This window comes from Sceloporus occidentalis, unplaced genomic scaffold (assembly GCF_023333645.1).
Source record: "Sceloporus occidentalis isolate IW3139 unplaced genomic scaffold, rSceOcc1.0.p SCAF_51, whole genome shotgun sequence".
Taxonomy (NCBI): Eukaryota; Metazoa; Chordata; class Lepidosauria; order Squamata; family Phrynosomatidae; genus Sceloporus; species Sceloporus occidentalis.
This window is the reverse complement of record NW_028317031.1, coordinates 5,012,309-5,025,127: the sequence shown is the minus strand read 5'-3', so window position 1 is coordinate 5,025,127 and position 12,819 is coordinate 5,012,309. Positions and strand designations below refer to the sequence as shown.

Here is a 12,819-nt window from a genome sequence, read left to right as displayed (position 1 = left end):
CAACAACCCAACTTACTTATTGGACAGGACTGGAAAATAGCAGGACTGTCCACCAAAATCTTGGGTGTGTTGGCAGGTATGCTGATGGAAAAATGTTGGACAAGAACTAAAAAATAGCTTAGGGTTAATGTACGGTTATGTTTAAGATTAGTAGCAGTGCACTGGTTTGGTTAAAGATGGATTATGTCTAAATAATAATAATTTAATTTTAATGTTTTTTTAAAAAAAAAAATAGGGGTTTATTTAAATGTATTTTAAAGTTAGATTTATTATTTAGTACTTGATTATATTTATTAAATGTTTATAGTAGCGTTACCTACCGAGCTATAACTACCTATGTGTATTTGCATTTTGCATACCTAGTTTAGCTAAATTAGATGGGACAGGACTGGAAAAAAGCAGGACTGTCCCTGAAAAAGTTGGGTCTGTTGGCAGGTATGTGGATGGAAAAATGTTATAGGGTGAAGTGTGAGTTATAGTGTTAATGTAATGCTATTAGTGAGTGAAGGCCAGGGCAAATAACAAGGAAAAGGTCCTTGTGTTTTGTGCATTGTAAGTGTGTGTGTATGTGTGTTATGTGTGATGTCACTGTGTGTTATATGTGTTATATGTGTTATTGTGTGTGTTATGTTTGGTTGGTTGTGTATCAGAAGGAAAATAATGAAATGGAAAAGGAAATGGGAAAGGCAAATGAGTGGGCAATTGGCGACCCGCTCACCTGTTTCACCCCAGGGCAAAGCACCCAAACACTGTCAGTCTTAGACGTTTGGCAGCAGACTTCCAGAGCTCAGACACAAGGCCCTAGCGTAAGCTGGCCACTCCGGCGGAGGTAGCAGGCGTTGCCACACCGCAAACAGAGGCAGCCAGGGGGGAGAAACTGCCCTTACCATTAGGGACATTTTGGGCATGACTCTAGCCAGGAAGCGAACTGGCAGAGAAGAGATGCTGGCACCACCACCAGCAGCAGCATTGAAAAGGCGAATGAGTGGGCAATTGGCGACCCACTCACCTGTTTCACCCCAGGGCAAAGCACCCAAACACTGTCAGTCTTAGACGTTTGGCAGCAGACTTCCAGAGCTCAGACACAAGGCCCTAGCGTAAGCTGGCCACTCCGGCGGAGGTAGCAGGCGTTGCCACACCGCAGACAGAGGCAGCCAGGGGGGAGAAACTGCCCTTACAATTAGGGACATTTTGGGCATGACTCTAGCCAGGAAGCGAACTGGCAGAGAAGAGATGCTGGCACCACCACCACCACCACCACCACCAGCAGCATTGAAAAATTGGAAAGGCGAATGAGAGGGCAATTGGCGACCCGCTCACCTGTTTCACCCCAGGGCAAAGCACCCAAACACTGTCAGTCTTAGACGTTTGGCAGCAGACTTCCAGAGCTCAGACACAAGGCCCTAGCGTAAGCTGGCCACTCCGGCGGAGGTAGCAGGCGTTGCCACACCGCAGACAGAGGCAGCCAGGGGGGAGAAACTGCCCTTACAATTAGGGACATTTGAGGCATGACACTAGCCAGGAAGCGAACTGGCAGAGAAGAGATGCTGGCACCACCACCAGCAGCAGCATTGAAAAGGCGAATGAGTGGGCAATTGGCGACCCACTCACCTGTTTCACCCCAGGGCAAAGCACCCAAACACTGTCAGTCTTAGACGTTTGGCAGCAGACTTCCAGAGCTCAGACACAAGGCCCTAGCGTAAGCTGGCCACTCCGGCGGAGGTAGCAGGCGTTGCCACACCGCAAACAGAGGCAGCCAGGGGGGAGAAACTGCCCTTACCATTAGGGACATTTTGGGCATGACTCTAGCCAGGAAGCGAACTGGCAGAGAAGAGATGCTGGCACCACCACCAGCAGCAGCATTGAAAAGGCGAATGAGTGGGCAATTGGCGACCCACTCACCTGTTTCACCCCAGGGCAAAGCACCCAAACACTGTCAGTCTTAGACGTTTGGCAGCAGACTTCCAGAGCTCAGACACAAGGCCCTAGCGTAAGCTGGCCACTCCGGCGGAGGTAGCAGGCGTTGCCACACCGCAGACAGAGGCAGCCAGGGGGGAGAAACTGCCCTTACAATTAGGGACATTTTGGGCATGACTCTAGCCAGGAAGCGAACTGGCAGAGAAGAGATGCTGGCACCACCACCACCACCACCACCAGCAGCATTGAAAAATTGGAAAGGCGAATGAGAGGGCAATTGGCGACCCGCTCACCTGTTTCACCCCAGGGCAAAGCACCCAAACACTGTCAGTCTTAGACGTTTGGCAGCAGACTTCCAGAGCTCAGACACAAGGCCCTAGCGTAAGCTGGCCACTCCGGCGGAGGTAGCAGGCGTTGCCACACCGCAAACAGACGCAGCCAGAGGGGAGAAACTGCCCTTACCACTAGGGACATTTTGGGCATGACTCTAGCCAGGAAGCGAACTGGCAGAGAAGAGATGCTGGCACCACCACCACCACCAGCAGCAGCATTGAAAAATGGGAAAGGCGAATGAGTGGGCAATTGGCGACCCACTCACCTGTTTCACCCCAGGGCAAAGCACCCAAACACTGTCAGTCTTAAACGTTTGGCAGCAGACTTCCAGAGCTCAGACACAAGGCCCTAGCGTAAGCTGGCCACTCCGGCGGAGGTAGCAGGCGTTGCCACACCGCAGACAGAGGCAGCCAGGGGGGAGAAACTGCCCTTACCATTAGGGACATTTGATTCATGACACTAGCCAGGAAGCGAACTGGCATCGAAGAGACACTGGCACCACCACCAGCAGCAGCAGCAGCAGAATTGGGAAAGGCGAATGAGTGGGCAATTGGCGACCCACTCACCTGTTTCACCCCAGAGCAAAGCATCCAAACACTGTCAGTCCTTGGCGTTTGGGAGCGGACTTCCAGAGCTCAGACACAAGGCCCTAGCGTAAGCTGGCTACATTGGCGGAGGTAGCAGGCGTTGCCACACCGCAGCAAGTGCAACCAGGGGGGAGAAACTGCCCTTACCATAAGGGACATTTGAGGCATGACACTAGCCAGGAAGCGAACTGGCAGAGAAGAGACACTGGCACCACCACCAGCAGCAGCAGCAGCAGCATTGGAAAAGGCGAATGAGTGGGCAATTGACGACCCGCTCACCTGTTTCACCCCAGGGCAAAGCATCCAAAAACTGTCAGTCCTTGGCGTTTGGGAGCGGACTTCCAGAACTCAGACACAAGGCCCTAGCGTAAGCTGGCTACACCGGCGGAGGTAGCAGGCGTTGCCACACCGCAACAAGTGCAACCAGGGGGGAGAAACTACCCTTACCATCAGGGACATTCGAGGCATGACACTAGCCAGGAAGCGAACTGGCATTGAAGAGAGACACTGGCACCACCACCAGCAGCAGCAGAATTGGGAAAGGCGAATGAGTGGGCAATTGACGACCCGCTCACCTGTTTCACCCCAGGGCAAAGCATCCAAGCACTGTCAGTCCTTTGCGTTTGGGAGCAGACCTACAGAACTCAGACACAAGGCCCTAGCATAAGCTAGCTACACCGGCGGAGGTAGCAGGCGTTGCCACACCGCAGCAAGTGCAACCAGGGGGGAGAAACTACCCTTTCCATTAGGGACATCTGAGGCATGATTTCAGCCAGGAAGCGAACTGGCAAAAGATACTGGCACCACCACCAGCAGCAGCGTTGGAAACGGAAAAAGGTGAATGAGTGGGCAATTGACGACCCACTCACCTGTTTCACCCCAGGGCAAAGCATCCAAAGACTGTCAGTCCTAGGCGTTTGGGAGCGGACTTACAGAGCTCAGACACTAGGCCCTAGCGTAAATTGGCTACACCAGCGGAGGTAGCAGGCATTGCCACACCGCAGCAAGTGCAACCAGGGGGAGAAACTACCTTAAACATTAGAGAGAAAAAATTTAACTTTCCAAGCTAAGAGCTGGGTAACCCAATTTGGGCAGATTGAATTTAAGAAAGGCAATCTGCTCCATCAGATGAGGTGCCATGCGTGAGCGCTGTGGACTCAGTATGTTTCCAGTCATAGAAAACACGCGCTCACTTTGAACAGTGGTTGGCGGACATGATAGAAGCTGCTGCGCAACCCATGAGAGTGCAGGCCACACACTCTTCTTTTCATCCCAGTAGCTAAGAGGATCAACATTAGGAGCAGAAGGAACTTCACAGAGGTAAAGTTTGACCATTTCAGCAGCACTACTCTCCTTTCTGCTGCTAGCTCTGTCAGATGGTCCAACTATACTGCCAAGTGCCTCTTCCCAAAACGCAGCTGCTCCACTCAGCTGTGTTGTGCTGCTTGTGGCACTGCTGCTGATGCTGCTGCTAGGGGTAGCAGACCACATCATCTCTTCCTCCTCCTGCACCTCACCCTCCTCGGACAGCATTCCCATTTTACGCTGCCAGTCACGCACCTTGTTGACCAATTGCTCCCGGTAGCTACTGAGAACATTGAATTTCAAAGCTAGCTTTCCCTTAATTCTTGGATCACAAAGGCACGCTAGCATCATTTCGGGACTCTCTTCCATTCGCTTGCGAAGGTGTACTTTTAGCAGATCCTTCAGCTTCCTGACTATGGCTGCTACGTCAGGATGTAGAGTGCCACCTTGAACAGCCTCACGGTTTCCAAGGAACACATCCATCTTGCTGCCTAGATGGGAGAACACTGGGATTACCTGGGCCAGACTGGCAGTGTTTGAGCTTAAATTTTCTGTGGCATCCCTGAATGGTTTAAGGACTGCCACTAGCTGGGCGATCACTGTCCAATCCTCCCTATTCAATGGAGAGGTAATCCCAATATTGTGCTCTGAGGCAAGATTATGGATTGCCCTCTGCTGCTCCAAAATCCTCTCTAGCATGTCTAACGTGGAGTTCCACCGTGTACTGACATCCTGACGTAGGCAGTGTACGGGAAGACCTGACCTCTCTTGCTCTTCCCTCAAAAGTTGGCTAGCCTTAACACTATGGTGAAAGTGCCCAGCGATCTTTCTGCAGCGGGACAGAACTACTGCTGCCACATTAGTTCCTTCTGACATTGCTGCCTTCACTACAAGATGGATGATGTGGGCTGCACAGCGCACACCAACAATATGACCATCTCGCAGCGCTTTCACCATATTGGCACCTCCGTCAGTTACCACAAAACCAACTTCAACATTGGTGCCCGCCTCTGCTCCCACCCAAAGGCTAAACATTTTCCTAATCGCATGCAGAATATTTTGGGAAGTGTGCTTTTCATCCATCACTTCTGCATGGAGAAGGAATGATCGGTAGCCTGCTGCAGCAACTTCCTTAGACACACCGGGCTGCCACCAGTGTGCTGTCAAAGAAAGAAAGGCATGCTGGGCGCTAGGTGCACTCCACAAATCTGTAGTGAAATGAACACACTGACCAGCAGCCTTGGAAAGCTCCTCTTTCACTGCTGCAACACAGGACCGATACAGCGAGGGGACAATGTTCCTGCTGAAAGTGGAACGTGACGGAACTGTGTATTGTGGAGCCACAGCCGCCATCAATTGTTTGAAAGGCTCCCCTTCAATCATGGAGAAGGATGCCCCTCCAACAGCAATGAACTGACCAATAAGTCGCGTTACTTTATTGGCCTGCTGTTTGGGCATCGTTCTCTTGGAGTGGAATGCCCCAAATTCTTCCAGGGTGGGCTGGGCATGCAGTGCTCCAACCTGCCTTGGTCTCTGGCTGCCAGCACTAGTTGCTGCTGCTGCTGCTGCTGCTATTGGCTCAGAAGAAGAAGCTGTTGGGGTTTTTCCACGGCCACCAGCTATGCTGCCTGCACTAAGTTTTACCTCTGCATCTTTCCCCAATAGCACAGCGTTGTGTTGAGTGCTGAGGTGATGCTTCATGCTAGCACTGGTAAAATGGCCAGACACTTTCCCTCTGCTTATTAGCTTCCCACAATGTTTGCACTTTCCATAGCGCCCTTCTTCAACATTTTCAAAGTGCTCCCAAATTGGGGCGCGCATAGCCTTGGAGTGTGCCTTGGGTGCTGCTCTTACTGCTCGGGGTGGATGAACAGAGGCAGAACTAGTGGTGGTGGGACTGGTGGTAACAGTACTGGCCATAGTGGGACTGCTAATTGCTTTAGATTTGCTAGGTTTTGCTGCTGCTGCTGGTGGTGGTGATGGTGATGATCGTAGCGGAGAAGGTGGAGGCTCAGGGGAAAATTGTGCACTAGTCATTTGGACACTGCTCCCTGAGGAATCTGATTCCTGACCACTCATCTCCTCTACTTCCTCTGGCTCATAGTCTAGCTCTTCATTAGCCAGATCGAATGGAATTCCTGCTAGGCTGGAGCTAAGACTGATATCGTCGTGAGACTCGTGACTAGTAGTAGTGCGAGCAGGAAGAATAGACTCTGCACTTGGCCTCTCAGTCTCAGGCTCCTCTGCTACCTCGCTAGGTGGAGTTCCACTATGTGTAGCCCTCTCTCTAACTGTCTTTACAAAAATTTTGTAAGGACTTGGTGGCTTGCTAGAGGTACTAGGAGGACATGGCGTGGCGGTACCAGTGGGAACAGTAGGCGCAGCACTAGTGGTGGTAGAGGCGGGGGTGGTGGTGGTGGTGGTTTTCCCTACAAAGGAATGAGATCGCTTTGGTTTGGGACCCCTCTGAGTCTTGCTGCTAATTTGGCTCTGCTTGGTACCTTGCATGCTGCTGGTGGATGGGGAAGATGCTGCTTGGGGCAAAAGGCACTTCTTTTTAGTCACTGGGCTGGTACTACTTGTGCTACCCTTTAACTTTGAACGTGCTTCTGGTGCTTTAGGCTTTCCGTAAAAAACCATAGAGCTTGTGGGCCTAGCCGCACTACTACTGCCTGCTTTTGGTGCCTTTCCTTTACTTGATGATCCTTCAAGCAATGCTTCCCCAAATGATAAGCGAGAGCTTGGCCTACTTGGCCGACTAGACTGACGCAAAGGCTGCATCTTAGAGCTGGTGGTGGTGCTGGTGGTGGTGCTGGTGGTGGTGGTGGTGGTGGTAGATGGAGCTTGTCCCTCCTTAGTCCCAAAAGGAGGATCCATTTCAAATTTTGTGTTGTGTGTGTAGTGTAGTGTAGTGTAGTGTAGTGTAGTGTTTAAAAAACTATAAAAAAAAAAATAAAAAAATAAAAATAAAAAAAAGGAAAAACGAATTAAAGACAAAAAAATTAGAGGAAGTTCTCTTCAGTGCTACTGCTTAAAAAGTAAAACTATGCACTACTGCACTGTGCTGTGTGCAATCTGCCAAAATCCTAAAGTTATTGAAATTATTAACTCAAGATTAACTATTTAATAACTAGCAGTATTTTATTTTTAATTTGAATTTACACGGGCCTAAGAGCTTAGCCTACCACTATGCTAGCCTAAAGCTATATTTCCTTACTATAAGTCTACCTCTAGGCAGACGCTCTCAAACCCACTAAGCTAAAGTGAGGTTAAATCAGATTCAGTATATGATTTATTAATTAATATTAAGTTATATAATATTAATAGATTAGAACTAATTTACTTATATATTATGTATTATAGATAGAAGAATATAGATTATGAATTAGAATTTAGAATTAGAATTACTTATATTATAGATTATGAATTAGAATATTATTATTTATAATATATTATAGATTAAGATTAAAGAAGATTAGAATTATTTTAGTACTACAGCTAGTAGCTTGAAGCTTTGCTTAGTACAGCTCGTCACAGTCAATTTTTCTTGAAAAGAATTAGAAATAAAATAAAATGTCACAGCAAAACAGTTATCTTCACTGCTTGCTGCACTCACTAGCCCAACAAGTTCACTTCACTGATGGACTGAGGTGAGCAAAACACTAAGGGTACTTTTAATAAAATTGAAATAAAATGTAAAATAAATGAGAAAATCTTTGCAAAACAGTTAACGTCACTGCTTGCTGATCAAAAAAAAACACAGCACTTATGCGGCTGCACTCACTAGCCCAACAAGTTCACTTCACTGATGGACTGAGGTGAGCAAAACAAATGAAATAAAATGAAAGATTAATTAAGAAAAATTGACTTGGTCTCTTACTGTTGCTAAAACAAAGCACAAACTATAGAGCTGCAGCACCAGTACTAATAAGATTAGCTGAACTATACGCTAGTAGTAATTAATTAATATTATTACTTTTATTTATAGCTAATTTAATTAACTATTAAGATAAGAAAGAATTAGAGAATTATTGATATTACTGATTTTAGATTAGACACTAGTAGATGTTCTGAATGTCTACAGTACACTCTACACTAGTATACTATTACTAACTATAACTGACAAATATATATATAATTTTATAATGAATTCAATTATTAATTATATTAATTAATATTACTGATTTTAAATTAGACACTAGTAGATGAATGTCTACAGTACACTCTACACTAGTATACTATAGTATATATATATATATATGACTGACAAATATATATATATATATATAATATTATAATGAACTATTAAATTATAGATTCTATTAAATTGTAATTTATAAATTCTATTTAATTTATTTAAGCAGGACAGGCAATAGGCACTAGTGCCAGCCCAGGGCAAGGGCACCCCAGTGCCACTGAGGCACTGGGTGCACTGTCAACTCAACAGCACTTACACTAAAGTTGATGACAAATTAATTTTAAAAAAATTAAATTAATCAAATTATTATTATTAAATATATTAATTAAGTAGCACTGAAGTGAGGATGAAGTACACAGTGAGAAATGGCAGGCTAAGGCTTACCAGTCTCACACAGAACAGAACAATCTCTCTCTGTAACGCTCGGATGCAGCACAGCAGTGTTGCCAAAGCAGTCACAGCGAAAAATGAATGGATCTCTCAGGCAAGCTCTGGTCTTATAAAGGCGCCTTCAGAATTCAAAAAACAGCAGCACAGGCATTGGACGAGACCCTTAGCGTTACGTCACAAGAGTGAGCTGATTGGACAGACGACTGTTTGAAATTTTGGCGGTTGCGCGGCAAAAACGAAGACGATCACGAAGAATCTTCGAATCTTCGTGATTGTGAGTCTTCGTCTTCGCCTACGGTTTGCCGGCACTGTATTCTGTTCTACGTTCCTTCGGAACGAACAAAAAAACGGCCTCTTCGTGCTCGTTTTCATGTTCGCCCGAAGACGAATGCACAAGTCTAGTGAGCACTCCCAAGATCCAGGGGTCTAAGACTAGACCCCTTGTATATGCAAACAAAATGCTCCCATGGCTTTCAAAGAAAGCGCTCTATTGCCACTGGTTTCAAGCAGCCCGAACTGCTGTGAAAACTGCCCAACAAGTTTTTTCTTTTTTAGCTTAAAGTACCAAGGTACAAACAAATTTAATATGTATTCTTTACGTAGAGGGGCTGCATGGAGTACCCCTTTAGAGCCGGACTATGGATTATTTTTGTCTGCTTTTGGTCTTGTTGTTTTTCCTACAGAATCAATTCATTTACTACATTAGCAGCATATATATATATATATTTAACCCCTTTGGTCTCCACTGTGTATGGGAGCCGACAGGATTCGGCAAATCTGTTGTTTCATTCCAAATGCAAATTCTAGGCTGCACAACCAAATATCTTTGTGCTGTGTCTCATTTAAGAATGATTCCGACTAAACGAAAATTCCATTTCACAGCGGCTTATTAACCCCCTGGTGCCCATTTATTGCTATAATACAAGATTATTTTTTCTTCCAAATGAAAGGATGGCGGCTCAATGCATTAAATGCCTGCAAAATTCTATCCGCATTTCAACCTTTTTTAGTTTGTAGTCCTTGGTAAATCAATCAGTGCTGACAGATGCTTTAAGGAGAATAATCTTTTTGATGTGACTGTCACTGTGTAAGGTAATAGGACATTGTTTCTGAGCTTGGCTAAGGCAAGGAGACAGTCAATTATGGACAGCGCTGTGGATGGCAGACATTCCCAGAAGCAACCTGCGCTCGCTAATGGAAATAGCTGAGTCTCATAATCATTTTATTTTATATGGTGCATGATTAAGGCTTGATATGGGAACATTTGCTCATACAATTTGCAAATTCCACGCATTCTATCTCACTTTTTATTGTAGTTTTATGTTTTGGATTATTTTCGCACAGGCAGACACTGGATTTATTCTGAGCTGGGTTGTCTGCCTTTCAAGACATTATAAAATAACTTGTTAATTTACTAAACTATCGCTTCTTTCTCTCCCTATATAGTGTGAAACGCAGGAGACCCACCACTTATTTTATTCCTCTATTAGCCTCTACCACTTTTGAAAGGAGGCTGTTGCGTGGATCTACCTCCATCTCAGGGGAGTAAGGTTTGGCTACATTGTTCTTGTCCAAGTTCTACCGACTCTCAATATTGGGTAGTAGCTTCTTATTCGTCGTTATTCCTGCCTCTTTAACGAATTCCCTTTCTGTCTCCTTTAATAAACCAAAGAAGGAGAGCCACCTTCCATTGGAGGTCACCATGGAGGTCACCTACCATTTACTGCTAAAATAAAATGGGTCAATGCAGACATTTGCCCACAGCTGGCGATGAGAATAGGTTGTTACATGCATAATCTTAGTCTGCCTTTTCCTCTAACCTCCAGATATTTGGGGGCAACAATTTTTTTTTTCATTTTGCTTGATTGGCCTACTGATCATCAGCTTTGTAAGGACCAAGGATAGGCAAACGCTGATACATAAGAGGTTGGCTGAGTTTTATGGAAATCTTATTCCCCGGGAGCTGGCATGTTACACTTTTTGGCTTACAGAACAGAAGGAACCCGGTTACGCAGCTAGAAACCCATTAGCAGTTTAATAGACCCCATTCAATAATATTTAAAAAAATTGGAAAATGTGTTAATACCAGCATTGTCCCCAAACAGAGTTAGAAATATGATCTGAAAGGCACTATCTCCACAATTACAGTATTACTGCTTCTTTCTGGCTCAGTAACAAAACTCTTTTACCCTGCGCCACACAATGAAATAAAACCATTTACTATATGTCGGACCAATTGATGAGAACATTCCTATTCCTTTCCATCAGGCAAATGGCTCTGTTTTATCGCATCTTTGAAAGTTTGCAGATTCTGCTGTTTTAGGTCGAAATGACCTTCAGGTTTCTGTTGTTTGGGGTTTTTTTTCATGTGTTTTCTGATTTCTGTAAAGTTTTGATGGACAATAAAAAAAACCTCCCAACTATTTCTAAAAGCATCTTCTCTCATTCTTCTGTTGAAACCTAAGCATTGGATCAAATAACTGCTGTTGGATAAAAAAAAAGCAAAGAAGAAGAAGCCCGATGAGCTTGTATTCAAACTTTATAGGTAATTGTTTATTAACTGGTTTCTATGTTAAATAGACATTAAACAAAAGGCATTTAGATGTTTGAAAATGAAAAGGGACACTTCAGCCATAATATGCACTTTAATACATATGATAGCTGCAGTAAACTCATCATTTTCATCACATTTCTTTTTTAAAGGTGCAGTTCCACCTACTCTGCTAAATGTAAAACTTTTACAACTAATCGCAGCATTAAAAACACCATCACCTAGGATTGCAGAACCCTTCCGAGAAATAATTTTTTAATCCGGAAAGAACGGCTATATTCATAACTTTTCAAGTTCATAGACATTCATAAGGAGGAATACAATGACAGCTTTGCTAATGTTTATTTGCTTAACAGGCTAGAGAGCACAATGAATGTATTGTCTGAGAGCACATTTAAAAGGCTTCCAAAACCAGAGGACAAATGGTCAACATGCCATGTGCAGACCACAATAAGTGCACCAAGACGTCACCATGCTGCTCAGAATGGGGCTCTTTCTGTCTCATGCTGAAGAGCCATCTGGCTGAAAAGCCATTTAGAAAGTGTCCTTATGGTCAAACGTAACATACTTCTTTTTACTATGCTTTTCTGTCCAACTGTTGGACAGATGTAGCTCTCAAAATTATTTTTTTTATAGCAGGCTTTCTGTCTAAAACACATATTGCTGAACTAAAGCGACACTCCAGGCATCATATGGACTTTAATGCATACGATAGCTGGTGGTGCCTTTTACGTGGTGTCCTCTTTGCAAATGATGTGCAGGAGATGGGTTCAGCTGAGCACCAGGTCGACATGTGTTGAGCCTTGGCCTTCTGTTCCATCTTTATGTCAACCTACTCATGGATAATAAGGTCGATGACACAGCTTCCAACCTAATCCAGTACAATTTGAAGATAGAATTTTCCTCACGTACTATTATACCTTTTATATGGTCTATCCAACTCTGCTTCTGAATGAAATGTGACCGTCTCTGTTGACGCATGATGATGTCATAGCATAAAGCCTATGGCTACAGTTACTATAAAATCCTAGGAATCTAGTCAATTCTGACATTTAGATACACGTTCTGGAACATTTTATAGCGAATTACTATCAAAGCATTCTTTTTTTCTATACAAACTTGAGTTGTTGTAACACAGAACTGGAAAAACCCATTATCACAATGGCCTGCGAGCCATCTCATTGATAGTCACATTAGATTGCTACTGTTGCAGCTAAGCTTACAAAACACAAAGTTGTGGTACTTACAAATGAAAAATCTTCAGCATTTCGACAAAGTAACTTTGGGAATATAGCCTGTCGCCGGAACAGCTCATCCTGTTCGAACATATTCCCGTACATGAATCCATTCATCATGGTGGAGTGCGCATGTATATCAATGTAGAATTCCAGGCTGGTTTTCTGTTGGGATGGAAATTAATAGAACAACATAAAAAACAATTTACCAGAAAGATAATTATAGCGCTGAACATTTCCTGGCACCCGGGGAACCTTATCTTCATTGTAAATAATTGGAATTTATTGTGGTATAGCATTGTT

At 44.5% G+C, this 12,819-nt stretch overlaps 1 protein-coding gene across 1 annotated transcript in view; it reads right to left on the bottom strand.

Annotated features, from left to right (window-relative positions):
• LOC149288503 (cytosolic carboxypeptidase 6-like) overlaps window positions 1-12,819 on the bottom strand; it is a 497,550-nt gene that overhangs the window by 38,503 nt on the left and 446,228 nt on the right. The window contains exon 10 of the mRNA XM_089491670.1: window positions 12,529-12,681. Within this exon, the coding sequence (XP_089347796.1) occupies window positions 12,529-12,681 (153 nt within the window). The remainder of the gene's footprint in view (window positions 1-12,528; window positions 12,682-12,819) is intronic.